The sequence below is a fragment of the Lepidochelys olivacea genome (genome assembly GCF_965140295.1).
Source record: "Lepidochelys olivacea isolate rLepOli2 genome assembly, chromosome: 7".
In the NCBI taxonomy this organism is placed as follows: Eukaryota; Metazoa; Chordata; order Testudines; family Cheloniidae; genus Lepidochelys; species Lepidochelys olivacea.
Window position 1 is genome coordinate 48,379,288 of NC_140417.1, and position 21,045 is coordinate 48,400,332.

At 50.6% G+C, this 21,045-nt stretch overlaps 1 protein-coding gene across 4 annotated transcripts; it reads left to right on the forward strand.

Annotated features, from left to right (window-relative positions):
* The first annotated feature begins 259 nt into the window (after nucleotides 1–259).
* NPRL2 (NPR2 like, GATOR1 complex subunit) lies at nucleotides 260–16,571 on the forward strand. Of its 4 annotated transcripts, none has more exons than XM_084633391.1 (12): nucleotides 260–353; nucleotides 1,715–1,800; nucleotides 2,128–2,219; nucleotides 3,267–3,435; nucleotides 6,164–6,272; nucleotides 7,076–7,212; nucleotides 9,708–9,805; nucleotides 10,108–10,144; nucleotides 10,897–10,990; nucleotides 12,648–12,765; nucleotides 14,286–14,428; nucleotides 15,838–16,571. In XM_084633391.1, exons 2-12 carry the CDS (start codon nucleotides 1,723–1,725, stop codon nucleotides 15,903–15,905), a joined length of 1,143 nt encoding a protein of 380 aa, XP_084489517.1. In that variant the 5' UTR covers nucleotides 260–353; nucleotides 1,715–1,722; the 3' UTR covers nucleotides 15,906–16,571. The 4 variants fall into 4 exon arrangements, with proteins under 4 accessions (XP_084489517.1, XP_084489515.1, XP_084489516.1 ...); XM_084633389.1 differs by lacking the exon at nucleotides 260–353 and adding an exon at nucleotides 369–800; XM_084633390.1 differs by lacking the exon at nucleotides 260–353 and adding an exon at nucleotides 369–785.
* Nucleotides 16,572–21,045: the final 4,474 nt, after the last annotated feature.

Consider the following 21,045-nt stretch of genomic DNA (forward strand, 5'->3'; position numbering starts at 1 on the left):
CTGATTGGGTGGGTTCTGCTGTCCCTCATTATATTGACCCGCCTTCTGGCGCCTCTGAGTGGCTAAACTTTTCTGTCTATCATCCGTAAGACCCACCCGACCTCCTGTCACGGCGACTTCGCCTTCATGCTCCAGGAACATGTGACAAAAGGAGGGGCGTTCTCGTCCTATGCGGGCGAGCCTTCAGTGCGCATGCGTAGATCGGCCGGTGAGGAGTGACCACTAGCTTGCGCATGCGTAGATCGGCCGGTGGGGAGTGACCACTAGCTTGCGCATGCACCTGTCGAAAAGCTCGGGTAAAAGGGCTCCTGCTCTGGCTTAGGCGGCGGCTGTGTGCGCATGTGCGACGTGGGGTAGGTGATTGGTTTCGTGTCTGCGGCTGAGTTGCAAAGGCTGGGGCCCTGCGCCGGGTTGTTGTAGGGTCGCTTGGGCGCGGCTGTTTGCCACCCCCCGTCTAGCGCACGTCACGTGGACAGTTCCCTTCCCCCTACGCCCCCCAGAGCTGAGAGCCCAGGGTGTGCGCTCAGCCTGGGCGGGAGCCAGGACTGCTGGGATCTGTGCTGGCTCTGGGAGGGGAGAGGGTCTGGGGGGGTGGGAACCAGCACTCCTGGGTTCTATCCCCGTCGTGGGGAAGGGAGTCCAGTCGCTAGCTCACAGGGCCAGGACTCCAGAGTCCCTTTCCCCAGCTTGCTGTATGCTCTTAAGCAGGCTTTATGTCTCTGTACAGTGCGGTGCCGATATTCACCCAGCTGCACTAATGCGCTGACACCCTGGGATGATCAATGGTATAGACGTTTTAGGTATTAGCAGCTGTAGCACTGAGCAAAAGAAGTGTGGCTAAGGGGGAGGGAAATGTTCTGGGGATATTAATTTGCATTTGAACATTAACTTCAGTTTTACCTTTATGTTCATGGTCCATAAAACTTGCGAGTTTGTGCTTTGCAACATGAATCTTTGCAAAAAGCTCATGTTAAACTTTAATACTAAAAAACAAAAAAAAAAGTTTGCTTTTGTTGAATATTTATGCCTAAAATTCACCCCCTGCCCCTGCGCCTGAGGAAAAAAAGATTTAAATATTCTAAGACTCCTTTCTCTTGCAGTTGCTAAACTTTCACTCTTGCTTTTTATGATATCATAATTCTATTCCATTTTTGTGTACCTTTGCAGGTCACCTTTCAAGTTAATGTTTTAATCATGTAGAAGTCAGGGAATAATTTATATTTTGCATGTACAGTCAACTTCCAGTGGGCAGTAGGTGTGTTAAAGTGTTGCTTCACATAAGTAACTGCTGGACTGGAAGGAGAGGCAATGGCCTGTTTTGATGTAAAGTGACTTTGTTAATGAGATAGGGCTCAGCCACTAGTATGGTGATTGCACTGGAATTCAGTGCATAAAGCCATGCTAGTGCTGTGTCAAAGGCTGGGATATTTTATACGCTACCTGTCCCTCTAATGCATGTGTATTATCACACATGGCATTAATTTCAGAGTTTGTATATATCACGTAGGCCAGATTTACAGCTGCTGTAACTCAGCTTTGGAACACATGAGTCTTGTGAATTTGAAAATTTGCATTAATGTAAGGTTTGTATTATTTTTATTGCACTAACATTCTCCGTGGGAGAGGAAGGAAAAGACCAAGAGAAGAGAATCCAAAGAGAATCTTCTCGATTGGTCTTTTGGTAAGCATCAGTTCTGTGTTGTATCTCTTGCAGCAATAACCATGGACAGCAGCAGCAGAATTGAGTGCATCTTCTTCAGTGAATTCCACCCAACGCTGGGGCCTAAAATAACCTACCAGGTCAGTGATGCCAGAGTATTTGGAGCGGGGGTCTGTTGGGTATTCAATCAGGCAATGAACTGAGGGAATTCAGTCTATGCTGTCTCCAGCACCCAGCCAATGGTGGCCCCATGAGTCAAGGGCCTGCAGCTGGGCCCTGTGTGTGTCTTCAGCTGAACTGTGACATTTTATACTGTGACATCTTGTGTCTCTCTACAAAAGTGACTTTTCAGAGGTGCTCACTCTCCTTGTCCTGCCTGTATCCTGTTGCTAGGGTTTCTTATGAGACTGTAGGGTTATGTCTCTTTGGCTCTTCAGTGATACTTTATTGTTTCCTTGGCCATGCAGGTCCCAGAGGATTTCATATCCCGAGAACTCTTTGACACAGTCCAGGTGTACATCATCACCAAACCCGAGCTGCAGAACAAGCTCATCACAGTGTGAGTACCACCTAGAACTGCACCCACAGTCTCAAAGCAGAGCTCTGGCTCCCCAAGGCTTTTCACCCTGCTCAACCCAGAGGTGACTGACTGCTGTACCCATCTGATAGCTGACTGGTGGCCTGCATGATATGACTTGTGGATCTTGGTCCATTTCCCAGCAGACAAGTTTCCATGTCACAAAACCCACCACTACACTCCTTGGGACCCCTTTCTTCTGTTTCGGAGAGAGGCCAAGGATGGACTGGAGCATGGAGATTTTAATCTGTGCTTTCACCTCTAGTGATGGCACCTTCAGGTCAAGGGGGAGGCATGTGGGTTGAGAGAAGCTTTCTTTGCCACTGCTTGAGCAGTAGCTCCTCTGTGTATAAATAGACCTGGATAGGAGAGACTCCTATCACCTTTCACCAGTCCTAGCTAAGAGATGAGGCCCACAGCTTGTTGCTTGGCAGGTCCAGCAGGAATCAAGCTGTTCAAGACAAGTGCTGTTGAAACCATGCCGTCAGTGCTTATAGGGGAACAGGGACCTTCTGAAGAGGCAGAAGGCTAGATTGCTAAAGGAGAAAAATAAAGAACAGAGGCCCATTCTTGTGAGTTGCGGTTGTTAACTTTGGCCCCACTTCATTAAGTCACCTGAGCTGGTGGCCTGAACCTGTTTGTAGCCTGTATAATCATAGCAATGAGCAATCACCATTTTTAATAATTTAGTTACAGTCTGTGCACAAGATTTCAATGAATTTTAACTACATGGAAACTTTGAAGAATCTGCATTTTTCTGTTAAGAGAATTCAGGACAAAGCCTGGCACAGATGCTAAATTTCTTAAATGACTCTCACTCGTAAACTGATGAACGCGTTTATTTCTGAATTCTCAGAAAGTTCATTCTGGGCTCGGAGTAAGGGCTGTAAGTTTGGGGAGGATCCGTTGTATTTTTCATACAAAGCAAAAGAGTGTCTATTTTAAAAGCAAAATCCTTCACTATGGAGTTCTGACCAGTGCTTCCAGAACAATCGCAGTTGACGGCTTGTGCCTGTTTTTCTTTGATAGGACTGCTATGGAGAAGAAGCTGATTGGCTGCCCGGTTTGTATCGAGCACAAAAAATACAGCCGGAATGCTCTGCTCTTCAATCTGGGCTTTGTTTGTGATGCTAGAGCCAAGACTTGTGCATTGGAACCCATTGTGAAGAAACTGGCTGGCTATCTCACTACCTTAGAGGTCAGATGTGGCAATGATGCACCCGTTCAATACCTAATGTGGATCCACAGGTTTGGTGCTATGTCCCCCCACCCCTCCAGCTTTAGAACAATCTCTAGGAGAAACCCCTTTGATGTGCCAGACCTCCAAGAGGTCTTGTCCTACCTACACAGGGTAGGCCACGCGGTCTGATCGTCTATTTAGATTGAACCTTCCCAGTCCTTTGTTATCGAGCTGGGAGTCTCTGCTCAGCTTCCCTGCTGTGAGGTGGGGAAATCCATCTCCCTCAGGATCGTTGGTTGCTACGTGTCCGTGTCCTGGTGACTAGGTTTTCTACTCATCTCAGATTTCCCATTGATATGTGGCTGGTGTCAGCCAGTCCTTTTCCAATGACCCATTCATGCTCAGACAGCTAGGCCACATTCATACCTGTGTCTCCCAGCCTGCCCTGAGAGCAAATAGTCCTTTTTCCCCACATTGGGTAACCATGCAAAACGTAGGGGAAACTAGAATCGGGGTAGCCGTGTTAGTCTGTATCCACAAAAACAACAAGGAGTCCGGTGGCACCTTAAAGACTAACAGATTTTTTTGGGCATAAGCTTTTGTGGGTAAAAAACTACTTCTTCAGATGCATGGAGTGAAAATTACAGATGCAGGCATTATATACTGACACATTATATACTGACTTGTGAGGTAACTCCCTGCTCTTCATGTGTCAGTATATAATGCCTGCATCTGTAATTTTCACTCCATGCATCTGAAGAAGTAGTTTTTTACCCACGAAAGCTTATGCCTAAAAAAATCTGTTAGTCTTTAAGGTGCTACCGGACTCCTTGTTGTTTTTATAGGGGAAACTGAGGCACACATGGGATCATAAAAATATTACAGCAAATTCCCACTTTTTTACGTGATTACATATAAAAATACGTTAAGAGAATGCTGTGGTTGTGCTGTTAAGTGTTTTTATAGTCAGGGTTGTGTGTCTGTAACCCCAACTCTTCCCCATTGTGTGTGCATGGGTGCACTTTAGGGTGTGTTTTCACTAGCAGCATTAAAGTGCTGCCATGGCAGCACTTTAACGTGACTGTGTAGTTGTGGCACCAGCACTGGGGGAGAGCTCTCCCAGCACTGTAAAAATACCACCCCCACGAGGGGAGTAGCTGCCAGTGCTGGTGCACTGTCTACACTAGCTTTACAGCGCTGTAACTTGCAGCGCTCAGGGTGTGTGTTTGTTTTTTTTTCACACCCCTGAGCGAGAAAGTTGTAGCGCTGTAAAGTGGCAGTGTAGGCAAGGCCTTATTGTTGTTCATAGATTCCAAGCCAGAATGGATTGCTGTAATCATCTAGTCTGACCTCCTGTATAACACAGGCCAGAGAACTTCCTAGGGTAGAGCTTTTAGAAAAACAGACACCATTGATTTAAAAACAGGGAGAATCCACTGCCAGCCTTGGTAAACTGTTCCAATGGTTAATTAAAAAGCACATAATGGTTAATTAAAGCACATAATGCAACGCCCATTCACTTTTTGTTTGTTTGTTTAAACAAATTGAAATGTCAGGTAGTGTCTTTCTCACTATTTTCTCTAGTCCATTTCCTGGGAAACTGAGTTCTCATAATGGAGAAACTCCAGCCACTTTTTGTTAGAAATAAGACTATTTTAAGTTAGCCAGTTTCAGTGATTGATAATAAATAATATGGGGGTGGTTTGTTTCTATTAAGTGTGAGTTCATTAATTTAAAATTTCCTTTTTAACAGTAAATGGTATAAACTATGCACTTTGAGAATCATGCACGTGACCATAATGACTGTATAGGGAAGCTTGTAGTTCAGGTGAGGATGTGTGTTGTTTAGGATCAAGGGACGCAATTGTGTTGTTTCTTCCTTAGCAACACTTTGAATAGAAGCTTACACTTTCACGTAAGGTATTAACAGCCCATGGTAAACATCCCTGATCATTCCCACAGATCTGCCAACAAAGCCATGGAAAACCACTGGCTGCGGTAGAAGAGCAGTGTCAGGCAGTGCTCAAAGGACTCTCCTTCCTGAAAACTAAATTGGGAGTAGGCTATGTAGGGATTACCAGGCACACAGGGCAGACAACTGGACTCAGCATGACTTCAAGTGGATTAGAGCTGCTGGTGCTGAAATCCAAACCCTCCCCAGAAATCAAATTAGAAGCCAAAGCAGCTTTGAATCAAGCCCTTGAAATGAAACGGCAGGGGAAGCGTGAGAAAGCCCATAAACTCTTCATGTATGCCCTCAAAATGAATTCAGATTACGTGGGTGCTCTGAATGAGTTTGGTATCTTTTCTGAAGAGGAGAAAGACATCATTCAAGCAGACTACTTGTACTCCAAAGCACTGACCATTTCTCCTTGTCATGATACTCTTAATATTTCTCAAGTTAAAAACATCCTTTCAGGCCTCTGTGCTTGCTTACGGCCCTAAAAAATAATTCCTTAGATGAAATCCATTGAAGTCGATGGGAGTTTGAGACTTCACTGGAGCCAGGATTTCACCACTTGATCCTGTATAACACATCATGGTTTAAAGGGGAGATTTGTCATTAATTAGGTGAGTGACAGGTTTCCAGGATCAAACTATAAGTAAGAAAAGAACAAAGGAAAAAATACCAGTGGGGTTTCCTTATCGTATTGCCTGCATAACAGCTCCATGGCAGCTTTATAGAGAGATGCGAGGTGGCTTGCTGCTATTGAGAGGCAATGACACTGACCCTGTTCTCTCCTAGCTGGAAAGTGGCTTCATTTCCAATGAAGAGAGTAAACAAAAGCTGGTGCCAATAATGACCATCCTCCTGGAGGAGCTCAACGCCACTGGGAAATGTACCTTGCCAATAGGTAGGTTCGCTGGACATCCAGCTGCAATGTAGTCTCTTTCTCTGTCCCTTCCCAGCCTCACAATGAGTCCCTTAGCATCACCCCACTAGGGGATCCTGTCTGAGGCAAAGGAGCTGCCTGATAATAGTGTTTGTAGTTTGGGGGTGGAGGGTCCGACTTGCAGCTCCACCTGTACCCCACCCTTGTGCTGTTTTGTTTTGCGGTATTTGAAGTGTAGCTTGTGTGACCTTCATGGGGGAGGAGCACAGGGGAGAGAAGGGAGTTAGATGCACTGTGGGAGTGCACTGCTCCCTTATTGCCTCTGCCATCCCTGGAGTGCTAATGGGCTGTGATTACAGCGGAATTGGCTACTGCTGGGAAGAAAAGGGCAGCTGCTCTATACTGACCAGATCAGGGGTTCTCAAACTGGGGATCTGGACCCCTCAGGGGGTTACAAGGTTATTACATGGGAGGTCGCAAGCTGTCCACCTCCACTCCAAATCCTGCTTTGCATCCAGCATTTATAATGGTGTTAAATATATAAAAAAGTGTTTTTAATTTATAAGGGGGGGTCACACTCAGAGGCTTGCTATGTGAAAGGGGTCACCAGTACAAAAGTTTGAGAACTGCTGGACCAGATTGCTGTAACAGAGTCTTGCACAGAGGATGGAAGGGGAGGTTGGCATCTGAGGGTCAAATCTTGCCGTGATGTCAGCAGCGGGTGCAGTTCACTGTTACAGCAGGGCTGATTTTGGTTGGGAAAGTTGAGAGACACAGCAGGTGTTTCCTAGCAAAACTGAGTGCTTTCATCTCCTCCTCCCTAGATGAATCGAACACCATTCACCTGAAAGTGATCGAGCAGCGGCCAGACCCTCCGATTGTGCAAGAGTACGATGTGCCTGTCTTCACCCTGGACAAGGATGATTTCTTCAATGCCCAGTGGGATCTCACCACTCAGCAGGTCTGTCTGCTTCATCCGGGCAGGGCTAAGCAGGGGGGACATTCTAATGGGGTCATCTCCCATCCCAGCGACTCCATTAGCTGAATGGAGATGTGACAGGGCTGTTGCACTACCTAGTGCCCAGTGAGCAAGGGGTTACCACAGCTCAGCAACCCGTAGCCCTTTCCTGGGGCTATAAATCCCTTGCTTGGGAGACAAGAGGAAGGAGAATGCTATTGGGTAGCAGCCCGGCCTTCCCAGGGTCCTAGGACTGGGGAGCTTGATCCCTTTTGTGGAGAAGACTTTACTGATTGCAGTGGTATGCCTGTGCTGAACCATTCCCAGTGAACATGTGATAAAAGGCAACGACTGTTGCTAACGCTGTCCAAATCAAGCAAAGATGTCCTTTATGGGGAAGTGTCCATCCAGTGACTAGGGCTGGTTAACAAAGTGTTAAATAGCATGGAACTCTGCTCTCCAGTTGCAGACACTTCCAAACAGGGATGGAATACAGAGGTGCATGTGTTTATAGTGAGGTTGTCCTGTATTCTTATTCAGCACGTATCAGGGTTCCCTCCCCACTCTGAACTCTAAGGTACAGATGTGGAGACCTTCATGAAAGTCCCCCTAAGCTTATTTCTACCAGCTTAGGTTAAAAGTTTCCCCAAGGCACAAATTCTTCCTTGTCTTTGGAACGATATCGCTGCCACAACCAAGTGAGTTTGACAAAGATTTAGGAAAAGGACCACTTGGAGTTCCTGTTTCCCCAAAATATCACCCCAAGTCCCTTCCCCTGACTGTTCCTGGGGAGGCTTGAGAGTAAACAAGGGGAGCACAGACCAGCCCCTTGGGTTTTTAGGACACTAAAAACCCATCAGGTTCTTAAAAGCAGAACTTTATTATAAAGAAAAAGTAAAAACGCACCTCTGTAAAATCAGGATGGAAGGTAATTTTACAGGGTAATCGGATTCAAAACACAGAGGATTCCCCTCTAGGCAAAACTTTAAAGTTACAAAAAATACAAAACAAAAAAAAAAAACCAGGAATAAACCTCCCTCTTAGCCTAGGGGAAATTCACAAGCTAAAACAAAAGATAATCTAACACATTTCCTTGCTATTACTTACTATTTCTGTAATTTTAGATGTATCATTCAGTAGGAGTTGGATTACTTGCTTGGTCTCTCTGTCTCGGTAGAGAACAACAAAAGCCCAAACAAAAACCTCCCCCTCCCTGCCCCCCCATTTGAAAGTATCTTCTTTCCCCATTGGTCCTTCTGGTCAGGTGCCAACTAGGTTAATAGAAAGAAGAAAAGGAGTACTTGTGGCACCTTAGAGACTAACAAATTTATTTGAGCATAAGTTTTCGTAGCTTATGCTCAAATAAATTTGTTAGTCTCTAAGGTGCCACAAGTACTCCTTTTTCTTTTTGCGAATACAGACTAACACTGCTGCTACTCTGAAACTAGGTTAATGGGGAGGGATAGCTCAGTGGTTTGAGCATTGTCCTGCTAAACCCAGGGTTGTGAGTTCAATCCTTGAGGGGGCCATTTAGGGATCTGGGACAAAAATTGGGGATTGGTCCTGCTTTGAGTAGGGGGTTGGACTAGATGACCTACTGAGGTCCCTTCCAACCCTGATATTCTATGATTGATTAACCCTTTACAGGTAAAGGAGGGATGTTATGCTACCCTTAGCTGTATGTTTATGACAGCACCGTATCTAGTGTCCATGTTAAATCTCTTCTGATGGTCTCATTGACCCTTTGTGCATGGACCACGTTTACTGGAAAATCTGGCCCAAGGTGGCCTGTGTCTTTTTTGTTCAGTTCTATAATGATATAATTTGCTCTTCCCAGTAAATGTGATTTTGAAGTTGGATACAAGAGTTCTTGGATGTTAGAAGTGCACGTGTCTGGTGCACAGAACCATATCACTGTCTCATGTTAAAAAAGCTACCTTAAGACAGAGATACCATTGAGAGTATGTATCGGTCACTTATGGGTAAAAAACATTGCAGGGATGTTGTGACTTTCCTCAGACCAAACGTTATAAACACAGGAAACATAGAGCTAAGGTTAACTCAAGAGAAATCCAAACATATCAGTGTTACTAATGCACAGGTAAGGTACCTAAACAACCATAACTCTGCCCCATAGTGACCACATGCAATAACCATGCAATGATGATGATTGAGTCATTTAATTGTTTGTGGTCATAGATTACCTTATCAATCTGCAAAAAGAAAAGGAGTACTTGTGGCACTTTAAAGACTAACAAATTTATTTGAGCATAAGCTTATGCTCAGATAAATTTGTTAGTCTCTGAGGTGCCACAAGTACTCCTTTTCTTTTTGCGGATACAGACTAACACGGCTGCAACTCTGAAACCTGTCATTATCAATCTGAAAACACACTAGATTTCCCTCACACGCACGCTCCCCTTGATGTCTCTATAGGGGGTTTCTCGTGCAGATGTTCCACTCTTTGGTCTGATCGCTCTCACGTGCTGCCTCCTTAGATCCTGCCATACATTGATGGATTTCGACACATCCAGAAAATCTCTGCTGAAGCTGACGTGGAGCTCAATTTGGTGCGAATTGCTATCCAGAACCTGCTGTAAGTGCGAAGACCTAGGGCATCGGGAAGGAGAAGGGTCCCTGATCAGAACACTCACACAGATCCATATACCCACCCTTCTCGCCCCCAGTTCTGACTTTAGCCCTGCATCCCGATCCCCTTGACACATGGGATTCTGAATTTAGGAGAAATTCCCTGCAGAGTTCCCTGTAGAGGGAGCACTACAGAAAACCCAGCCTGCAGCTAGTGGAGAGTAATAAAACCTGTGCCTTCACTAGGGAAGAGGCTGGTGTTTGAATCTATAATCGGTGATTTCTAATGTTTCATTGTCTGTCTTGCAGATACTATGGGGTGGTGACTCTGGTCTCCATACTTCAGGTGCGTATGGCTAGGAGCAAAAAATTCCAGCCCATTATTAGCCTGGCACGTGTGACCTTTCACCTCTGGAGCTCTGGTCTCTCTTGGAAGGAGTCTGCTGGCCCCATATTAGGCACAGCACAAAACTACCTCACTAGTGGACAGACAGCCCCTTCTTGGGAGAAGACCTAGGACAAAACCAGTATGGGAGTGCTAGGCTGGTACTAAGAACTGCAATAGGGTTGTAAAGCTTTAGTACTGACCTGCAGCTCTGCTGTTGTCCTTGGCGGTATGACTGGAGCTGGGCCATCTGAATGCATGGGACCTGCTATGTTTTTCCCCATATTCTTTTAATAGCACCTGGTTCCTGGTACTGTTGCAGAGAGGGCTGCATACAGGACGCATCTGCTCTAACACGCACATGGGTATAAGCAGAACTGTAGGCCTGGCGCAGCAGTGGCTGTAGAATTCGGTCGAGCAGAATCACTGGCTCACAATGCCAGATTTAGAAAGGGGAAGAATCTTGGGCTTCTGACATGCAGTTGCACCCTATGCTCTATAGAGGGTAATTCTTCCAGGACAGCACAGTGCTTTGGTTCACGTGCCAGTTACGCTGCTTTGTGGTGGTGTGCTGCAGGTTCTTCTCCTTGGCTGGCTCCACCAAATTGTTTGTCTTGGAGTCTCTAGTGTTGTTTGGCTTAAATCCTAGGCCCAGAGCTAAAACTCTGCAGCCTCTGGTTAATAGGAATTTCATCTCTCTTTTTCCTTACCAGTACTCAAATGTATACTGTACCACACCTAAAGTCCAGGATCTGGTGGATGATAAATGCCTCCAAGAAGAATGTCTCTCTTATGTCACCAAGCAAGGTATAGCAGGCCTGAACTGAGTTAGATATGGTAAGATTGTGCTGGCCCAGGATATGCCGTCACGGCCTTCTGATTCCTCCAGAGATTTGCTAGGGACTGGGAAACCAACAGTTCAGCACTGGCTCTTTCTCCCTTGAGTTTGCTCATGGCAAAAGGCTGGTAGCGGGGCCTTCAAGTTTGTGTACTAGGTCCTGTGTTAATGTGTTAATGATCTGACAAAGGGGTTGAGTATTGAGGCAGCAAAAGTTGTAGATGCCACAAAGTTATTTAGGTTAGTCAAGGTAAGGGATGGCTGGGAAGAACTTCAGAGAGACCTTCAGAGTGGGCATCACAATGGTAAATGAAACTGAGCGTTGATAAATGCAGAGTAATGCACAGTGGAAGGGAAAACGTTAACTACTTCCATGCCTGCCAGGATTCTAAGTCAACTGTATCAGTTCAAGGAAGGGACCTGGGCATCATTGTAGACAGATCAATGGAGACTTCTACTCAGTGGGCAGCTGCAGTTAAAAAAGCAAACCAGATGGTTGGAGGAATAAGGAATAGGGTGGAGAATAATAGACTATTCTAAAGTCTTTATATAAATCAGTGGTAAAGCCTCATTTGAAGTGGTTATATAGTTCTGGCCACCCCTGCTCCAAAAGGATATTGCAGAATCAGAGGGGTTCAGAGAAGAGTGAGAATAGAAAAACTGGGGTCATCACCTTAGAAAGGAGATGACGAAGAGGGACGCGATAGAAGTCTATAGAATAACAAATGGCCTAGAGAAGAGAGGTGAGGAGTTTCTATTCTCCCCTGTGTCCTAACACAAGAACAGGAGGACATCAAATAAAATTAAAAGGTGGCAAATTCAGAAAAGAAATACATTTTCCCACTGTGTGTAATTATATGGTGGAATTCACTGCCATGGGATGTTGTGGAGGCCAAGAATTTAACAGAATTTAAAAAGGGATTGAATAATTATATGGACTGCAAGAATAGTCAGTTACCATAATTAACTATGATAACACGGTTAGAAGGGATATTAAACCCTGTGCTTCAGGTGTTAAGACAACTTTAACTATTAGAGACCAGGATGATATTTAATCTGCCCCTCACATGATCCCAAATCAACTACTGCAGAGTTTTTACATCTCTCTCTGACTCAGCTGGTGCTGGCTGCTGTCAGAGACAGGTGGTTGGGCTGAATGGACCTTGGCTCTGATCCAGTCTGCCCATTCCTATGAGCTTGGTAAGAGCGAAGCCGCGTTGGGAGCACTTCTCCAGGCGAGGATGATGTGTCCCATTGCAGGACTTGGTCCTGATACTCACACTTTAGGTGACATCATCCTTCAGCTGAGATGCTAACCTGGGGTCTTGTAAAGTCCCACATGTCCTGGTAGAATGTCACAGTCTCAGAGTCTAGGATAAGCTGTATGTCCTGACCAACGTTCCCCCCCTTCAGATGGGTGCAATATTCCAGCTGCATGACCTGCGGAGCACACAAAGGCAGCTCCATATTTCTGTGTTGACACTGTTCCACCACCATTTAACTTGGGGATGGTAGTGAGACCCCCCCCCCCCCAGGGATTGGGCAGGCCCTGTTAATCTCCAGGACATTCTACTCCTTAGCTCTATCCCCCGTTTTGTCACTTCAGGGTGTGTCTCTTCCCCACAGGTCATAAGCGAGCCAGTCTGAGAGACGTCTTCCAGCTCTACTGCGGGCTGAGCCCCGGCACGACGGTGCGAGACCTCATCTGCCGCTACACCCTGCAGCTCCAGAGAGTGGATGAAAGGTCTGAGGCTGCATCCCCTTTCCGAAGGAAGCTCTGAGGATGAGGCCATGACATCGCTGTGTGCCAGTGAAAGCGCAGATGAATGCCAATGGCTCAGTGATGTGGGAAGCCCATGGCTAGTTAGCAGAGCTGGCTTAGAGTGTACCCCTCAGTATCATTTACCCAACTTTACAGGTGGGGACACTGAGGCACATCAGCACAGTGACTTACCCAGGCTCTCACAGTGAAGCTGCAGCAGAGGCAGGAGCGGAGCCCAGTTCTCCTGATTGTTTCATGCTCCTAGCGCCTTCCTTTTTCAGAACTGTACTGAGATTATAGTTCACCCCATGACCCAGCAGTTAGAGCTGCTGGGCCAGCAGAAAGTGAAGTCCTCCCCATTGGTGTGGGCTGGTTTTGTTCAGTATCTTCATAAATGATCTGGAGGATGGCGTGGATTGCACCCTCAGCAAGTTTGCAGATGACACTAAACTGGGAGGAGAGGTAGATACGCTGGAGGGTAGGGATAGGATACAGAGGGACCTAGACAAATTAGTGGATTGGGCCAAAAGAAATCTGATGAGGTTCAACAAGGACAAGTGCAGAGTCCTGCACTTAGGACAGAAGACTCCCATGCACCGCTACAGACTAGGGACCGAATGGCTAGGTAGCAGTTCTGCAGAAAAGGACCTAGGGGTTACAGTGGACGAGAAGCTGGATATGAGTCAACAGTGTGCCCTTTCTACCAAGAAGGCTAACGGCATTTTGGGCTGTATGTGTAGGGGCATTGCCAGCAGATTGAGGGACGTAATCATTTCCCTCTATTCGACACTGGTGAGGCCTCATCTGGAGTACTGTGTCCAGTTTTGGGCCTCACACTACAAGAAGGATGTGGAAAAATTGGAAAACCTCCAGCAGAGGGCAACAAAAATGATTAGGGGACTGGAACACATGACTTATGAGGAGAGGCTGAGGGAACTGGGGTTGTTTAGTCTGTGGAAGAGAAGAATGAGGGGGGATTTGATAGCTGCTTTCAACTACCTGAAAGGAGGTTCCAAAGAGGATGGATCTAGACGGTTCTCAGTGGTAGCTGATGACAGAACGAGGAGTAATGGTCTCAAGTTGCAGTGGGGGAGGTTTAGGTTGGATATTAGGAAAAACTTTTTCACTAGGAGGGTGGTGAAACACTGGAATGCGTTACCTAGGGAGGTGGTGGAATCTCCTTCCTTAGATATTTGTAAGCCCAGGCTTGACAAAGCCCCTGGCTGGGATGATTTAGTTGGGGATTGGTCCTGCTTTGAGCAGGGGGTTGGACTATATGACCTCCTGAGGTCCCTTCCAACCCTGATACTCTATGTAACCTCCAAACATGCTGGTAGGTCACCTGCTCAGCATTCTGACTTTGCTCGAGGAGGTGGGAGGAGAGGCTGGGTTGGAGCTGAGCCCCACTGGCATTTGAGACCATGTGGCAGGTGAACACACCCTTCCAACTCTGGGTTTCCTGGGATGGCAGCCCTTCTGAGAGCAATTCCTTCTTCTCTCAGGAAGCTCATCCAGTTTGGTTTGATGAAGGGCCTCATCCGGCGGCTCCAGAAGTATCCTGTGAAGATAGTGCGGGATGAGAAAAGTCACCCAGCCCGGCTGTACACAGGCTGCCACAGCTATGATGAGATCTGCTGTAAAACAGGTACAGGAACCCAGCTTTGTGTTCGAGTGAGAGGGAAGAGACCAAGCATGGCTCGGCAGTGGGCGGGGGTGTTAATTCAAGGTCCGTAACATTTGGTACTCTGTGATTTGCACTGCAGTAGCACCTATGAGCTGTAGTCCTTGTATTCGGCTCTGTACTGCTGTGGGAGGGATTTTGTTCTTGCAATTTGGATGAGTTGCAGCAATATGCAGGAGTTGCAAGGCACCAGACAAACCCACTTGATCAAATGAAATAACTTGCAGACGTTGCCCAACTTCACCTTGTAACAAACCTAGCTGAGAGCCATTTTCCGTCCGTGCAGGGCCCTAACAGTGGGAACTCATGGCCCCAGAAGAGGTTCCGTCTCAGGAGACCCTTTCAGCAGAACCCATTTGATTTTTTTTTTTCCTGGCCCTTTCTTGAATCCTGTTTAGACAGCAAAATATTGGAGTGTTCACAGTATGGTCCCTGCAGGTCATAGAAGCTTAAAGTCTAGAACAGATGCGGAACAAACAGTTCAGCCGTGTGCTAGAGAGAGATGCGGAAGGAATCTCGTGGCGATTGCTGAAAGGCTTAATGGAAAGGTGTGTTTTGGAGAGGGAGTTGGCTGTAGGAGGGGATTTGAGAGCTGAGCGCCTCAGAAGGGTATCGGATTAACCTTTTGTCCTCTGGAAATTTGGATTTAAAATTGGTACGCCCCACACCTGGCACGAACTTAGGGGTCTCAATTAGATCCCCACTGAAGGAATAGCTGTCCATATCTCAACCGCTGGACTGTTTGGGGCACTGGAGTGTCTGCTCAGGAACAGCCTAAGAGAAGGGTTGGCATAGGGAAGTTAAAGGTGAGGGGGAGCGATGCATGAGCCATTGAGATCACTGGCTGTACCAGCGAGGGAGGATGTTCTCTGGAAAGGGTTAAAACTGAAATGGGTGTCAGAGGTGAGGAGTTTTGTGGGCAAGATTGCAATAGGTGGGGGTGTCAGAGATGAGGGTTGAGAGAGGTTGGCAAAGCAGAAAGGGGAAAGCTGGCACAGGGCCAGTCTACATTGAGTCTTCCTTTTGTCAGACATGGCCATCAGCACTGAAATGGTAATTGCCGAGATACCACGGTTTGATCCTGGCTATCTGGCTGGTCTGGGTCTCTGTTTTAGAGCTACTTTTCCAGTGAGCAAGCTGGGAGACACAAAATCCAGAATCTGTGCATTCACTGTTGGCCATTCTTCAGCTCAAACCAAGACCCAATGGCTGGAGCATGAGAGTTGAGGACTCAACGCAACATAATCAGGCATTCTAGTCTTGACTTGTCACCCCTCTGCCTGCCTTTCCCCCCATCAGCAATAACAGGGACTTTGGTTGGCAGGGTGGACTCATGTTAGTGCCAGAGATGTTGTTCTTTACTTCTTCCTCAGGCATGAGCTACCGAGAGCTGGATGAGAGACTGGAGAATGATCCCAACATCATTGTTTGCTGGAAGTGAATCTCTCTTCGGGAAGTACCAGCAGCACCTCAGAGAAAAGAACACTGGAAAAGGATGGCTGAGCTGTCCACATCTCGGAGATGGATCTGAGACCCCCGACTGTGGCTCTTTCAAGTGACTTGGCTCCTCTAGTGGAGAGTGTGTTGCGTATGTCCGACTAACGCTGCTTGGAGAAAGAGATTGAACTCGGGTCGGATGTCTTTGCATTCCTGCACGAGGGCAAAGCATAGGTCCCACGTCTCAGTGCAAAGCAAACAGTGCGTGCTGGCCAGTTGCTTTTTGCCATGTGCTGTTGAAATGATTGGTTCCACGGTGCCTGTGCCGGCCTTCTTGCTGCTAGTCTAGGTCGCATAGAAAAACTGTCATCGCTCTATCGGGGATTGTTGGAGGGTGTCCACTTGCTGCACATAGAACGTGTGGAACACCTGAGTTATTGTATTAAAAGGGAAGGGGGCTGGTTTCCTTTCTGCTCTCAGAAGCCCTGATAATTTTGCCCCATCTATTTCTTCTCCAGCCTCCCAGGATTTGCAGCTGGGAATGAAACACCTATTCTTTCTGTTCTGTGGATCTAGCAGCAGAGGGTGCTGTAGGAGTGGAGTAGCCAGGTTAGGTAAAGGGAGGCTGGGGGCTGAGTGAGTGAATCATAATAAAACTGTTCAAATTGCATTTTGAAATTTTGGTGAATTTCCAGCTTCGTGGAGGATGGAAACTGGGGGTGGGAGCTGGTGTTCTAATGGGACTAAAAGGTCATCGCTTAGAACTAGTCTGGCTTTGGTTATGGGGCAGTGTGTAGGAGGGGAAATGGTTAACCCTCCATTGTTGAATGCAGAGCTTCCCAACCTGTGGGTTGGGCCCCAAAACTGGGTCACGAGAATGCTTCAAAGGGTGGCATGGCAACTCCTGTCCCATGTTGTGGGCTGGGCTCGTCTCCTTGCTCCAGGCATTGCAACCTCTGGAGCCACTCAGGTTTGGCCCAGCCGTCATGATAACAGGACCCCGGGGAGGCCAAATTTGAGTGAATGGCACCACAACCCCACTCCACAACTCCACTCTCACAAATCTGGTCCAGTCAGGGGGCAGGGCCAAACCTGAGCAGTTCTGCAACCCCAGAGGTTGCAGCACCTGGAGCAGAGTCAGGCCCAGGCAGCCCCACAGCGCAGGAGCTGCAGGAGCCGCCACTGTGAGGTGAGTGCTGAGCAGGACCCAACCCCCCAAGGGGGCAGAAGCTGACTGAAACTACCCGAGAACAGGGCTGTAACTGGGGTGGGGTGAGTGGGGGCAGCTGCCCAGGCCAAAAAGCCCCAGGGGTGGCTCAGGCTGGCAACGCCAAGGGACTTGGGGAGGGAACGCCACCTCCACCCCCCCAACTCACCTCAGTGAGCCACCCAGCCTATCTGTGTTGGGGAGAGAGCCAAAAAATCGGGAGGGGCTCACGATTCAGTTGTTAATTATGGTCAAATTCTTTAATCAACCCACAAGTACTTTAATGGTTCCTAACATTCCTGTGCAGTGTTGGGGCCTCAAATGCAGGAGCCCTGGGCTGGGACAGGGGAACCAGAGCGGGAAATGGACCAGGCCAGTCCCTCACTGGGCAGGCACAACAGAGTGTAACAACCCAGCACGAAGTGTGTGTGTATGTACAGTAAATTGCAAATTAACAGGGCCAGAACTTTAAAAATATTGCTTGCGTCTGTACCAAGAGGCAGTGCCTGCTCTTCATCTCTCCCCCAAGAGCACCCTGCACCCCTGGTATTGTCTGGTGCCCATTTGTGTGGGAGCAGTATGGGGGCAGGGCCTTTCCAGGGCAGCAAGGGGACTGGTGCACATTGGCAAGGGAGCAGTGCCAGGATACAGGGACAGGGCCTCTCTGGTGCAGTGGAGGGTCTGGTGCCTGTTGGCATGGGTGCAGTGGTGGGGCATGGGGGCACGGTCTCTCTGGTGCAGCAGGGGGTCTGGTGCCTGGTGGCATGGGTGCAGTGGTGGGGCATGGGGGCACTGTCTCTCTGGTGCAGTGGAGGGTCTGGTGCCTGTTGGCATGGGTGCAGTGGTGGGGCATGGGGGGCACAGTCTCTCTGGTGCAGTGGGGGGTCTGGTGGCATGGGTGCAGTGGTGGGGCATGGGGGCACGGTCTCTCTGGTGCAGCAGGGGGTCTGGTGCCTGGTGGCATGGGTGCAGTGGTGGGGCATGGGGGCACGGTCTCTCTGGTGCAGCAGGGGGTCTGGTGCCTGGTGGCATGGGTGCAGTGGTGGGGCATGGGGGCACAGTCTCTCTGGTGCAGTGGTGGGGCATGGGGGCACGGTCTCTCTGGTGCAGCAGGGGGTCTGGTGCCTGGTGGCATGGGTGCAGTGGTGGGGCATGGGGGGCACAGTCTCTCTGGTGCAGTGGGGGGTCTGGTGGCATGGGTGCAGTGGTGGGGCATGGGGGCACGGTCTCTCTGGTGCAGCAGGGGCTCTGGTGCCTGGTGGCATGGGTGCAGTGGTGGGGCATGGGGGCACGGTCTCTCTGGTGCAGCAGGGGCTCTGGTGCCTGGTGGCATGGGTGCAGTGGTGGGGCATGGGGGCACGGTCTCTCTGGTGCAGCAGGGGCTCTGGTGCCTGGTGGCATGGGTGCAGTGGTGGGGCATGGGGGCACAGTCTCTCTGGTGCAGTGGTGGGGCATGGGGGCACGGTCTCTCTGGTGCAGCAGGGGGTCTGGTGCCTGGTGGCATGGGTGCAGTGGTGGGGCATGGGGGGCACAGTCTCTCTGGTGCAGTGGGGGGTCTGGTGGCATGGGTGCAGTGGTGGGGAATGGGGGCACGGTCTCTCTGGTGCAGCAGGGGGTCTGGTGCCTGGTGGCATGGGTGCAGTGGTGGGGCATGGGGGCACGGTCTCTCTGGTGCAGCAGGGGGTCTGGTGCCTGGTGGCATGGGTGCAGTGGTGGGGCATGGGGGCACGGTCTCTCTGGTGCAGCAGGGGGTCTGGTGCCTGGTGGCATGGGTGCAGTGGTGGGGCATGGGGGCACGGTCTCTCTGGTGCAGTGGTGGGGCATGGGGGCACGGTCTCTCTGGTGCCTGGTGGCATGGGTGCAGTGGTGGGGCATGGGGGGCACAGTCTCTCTGGTGCAGTGGGGGGTCTGGTGGCATGGGTGCAGTGGTGGGGCATGGGGGGCACAGTCTCTCTGGTGCAGTGGGGGGTCTGGTGGCATGGGTGCAGTGGTGGGGCATGGGGGCACGGTCTCTCTGGTGCAGCAGGGGCTCTGGTGCCTGGTGGCATGGGTGCAGTGGTGGGGCATGGGGGCACAGTCTCTCTGGTGCAGTGGGGGGTCTGGTGCCTGGTGGCATGGGTGCAGTGGTGGGGCATGGGGGCACGGTCTCTCTGGTGTAGCAGGGGGTCTGGTGCCTGGTGGCATGGGTGCAGTGGTGGGGCATGGGGGCACAGTCTCCCTGGTGCAGTGGTGGGGCATGGGGGCACGGTCTCTCTGGTGCAGCAGGGGGTCTGGTGCCTGGTGGCATGGGTGCAGTGGTGGGGCATGGGGGGCACAGTCTCTCTGGTGCAGTGGGGGGTCTGGTGGCATGGGTGCAGTGGTGGGGCATGGGGGCACGGTCTCTCTGGTGCAGCAGGGGGTCTGGTGCCTGGTGGCATGGGTGCAGTGGTGGGGCATGGGGGCACGGTCTCTCTGGTGCAGCAGGGGGTCTGGTGCCTGGTGGCATGGGTGCAGTGGTGGGGCATGGGGGCACAGTCTCTCTGGTGCAGTGGTGGGGCATGGGGGCACGGTCTCTCTGGTGCAGCAGGGGGTCTGGTGCCTGGTGGCATGGGTGCAGTGGTGGGGCATGGGGGGCACAGTCTCTCTGGTGCAGTGGGGGGTCTGGTGGCATGGGTGCAGTGGTGGGGCATGGGGGGCACAGTCTCTCTGGTGCAGCAGGGGGTCTGGTGCCTGGTGGCATGTGTGCAGTGGTGGGGCATGGGGGGCACAGTCTCTCTGGTGCAGTGGGGGGTCTGGTGGCATGGGTGCAGTGGTGGGGCATGGGGGCACGGTCTCTCTGGTGCAGCAGGGGGTCTGGTGCCTGGTGGCATGGGTGCAGTGGTGGGGCATGGGGGCACAGTCTCTCTGGTGCAGTGGGGGGTCTGGTGCCTGGTGGCATGGGTGCAGTGGTGGGGCATGGGGGCACGGTCTCTCTGGTGCAGCAGGGGGTCTGGTGCCTGGTGGCATGGGTGCACTGCTGGGGCATGGGGGCACAGTCTCTCTGGTGCAGTGGGGGGTCTGGTGCCTGGTGGCATGGGTGCAGTGGTGGGGCATGGGGGCACAGTCTCTCTGGTGCAGTGGTGGGGCATGGGGGCACAGTCTCTCTGGTGCAGTGGGGGGTCTGGTGCCTGGTGGCATGGGTGCAGTGCTGGGGCATGGGGGCACAGTCTCTCTGGTGCAGTGGGGGGTCTGGTGCCTGGTGGCATGGGTGCAGTGCTGGGGCATGGGGGCACAGTCTCTCTGGTGCAGTGGTGGGGCATGGGGGCACAGTCTCTCTGGTGCAGTGGGGGGTCTGGTGCCTGGTGGCATGGGTGCAGTGCTGGGGCATGGGGGCACAGTCTCTCTGGTGCAGTGGGGGGTCTGGTGCCTGGTGGCATGGGTGCAGTGCTGGGGCATGGGGGCACAGTCTCTCTGGTGCAGTGGGGGGTCTGGTGCCTGGTGGCATGGGTGCAGTGCTGGGGCATGGGGGCACAGTCTCTCTGGTGCAGCAGGGGGTCTGGTGCCTGGTGGCATGGGTGCAGTGGTGGGGCATGGGGGGCACAGTCTCTCTGGTGCAGTGGGGGGTCTGGTGGCATGGGTGCAGTGGTGGGGCATGGGGGCACAGTCTCTCTGGTGCAGTGGTGGGGCATGGGGGCACGATCTCTCTGGTGCAGCAGGGGGTCTGGTGCCTGGTGGCATGGGTGCAGTGGTGGGGCATGGGGGGCACAGTCTCTCTGGTGCAGTGGGGGGTCTGGTGGCATGGGTGCAGTGGTGGGGCATGGGGGCACGGTCTCTCTGGTGCAGCAGGGGGTCTGGTGCCTGGTGGCATGGGTGCAGTGGTGGGGCATGGGGGCACAGTCTCTCTGGTGCAGCAGGGGGTCTGGTGCCTGGTGGCATGGGTGCAGTGGTGGGGCATGGGGGCACGGTCTCTCTGGTGCAG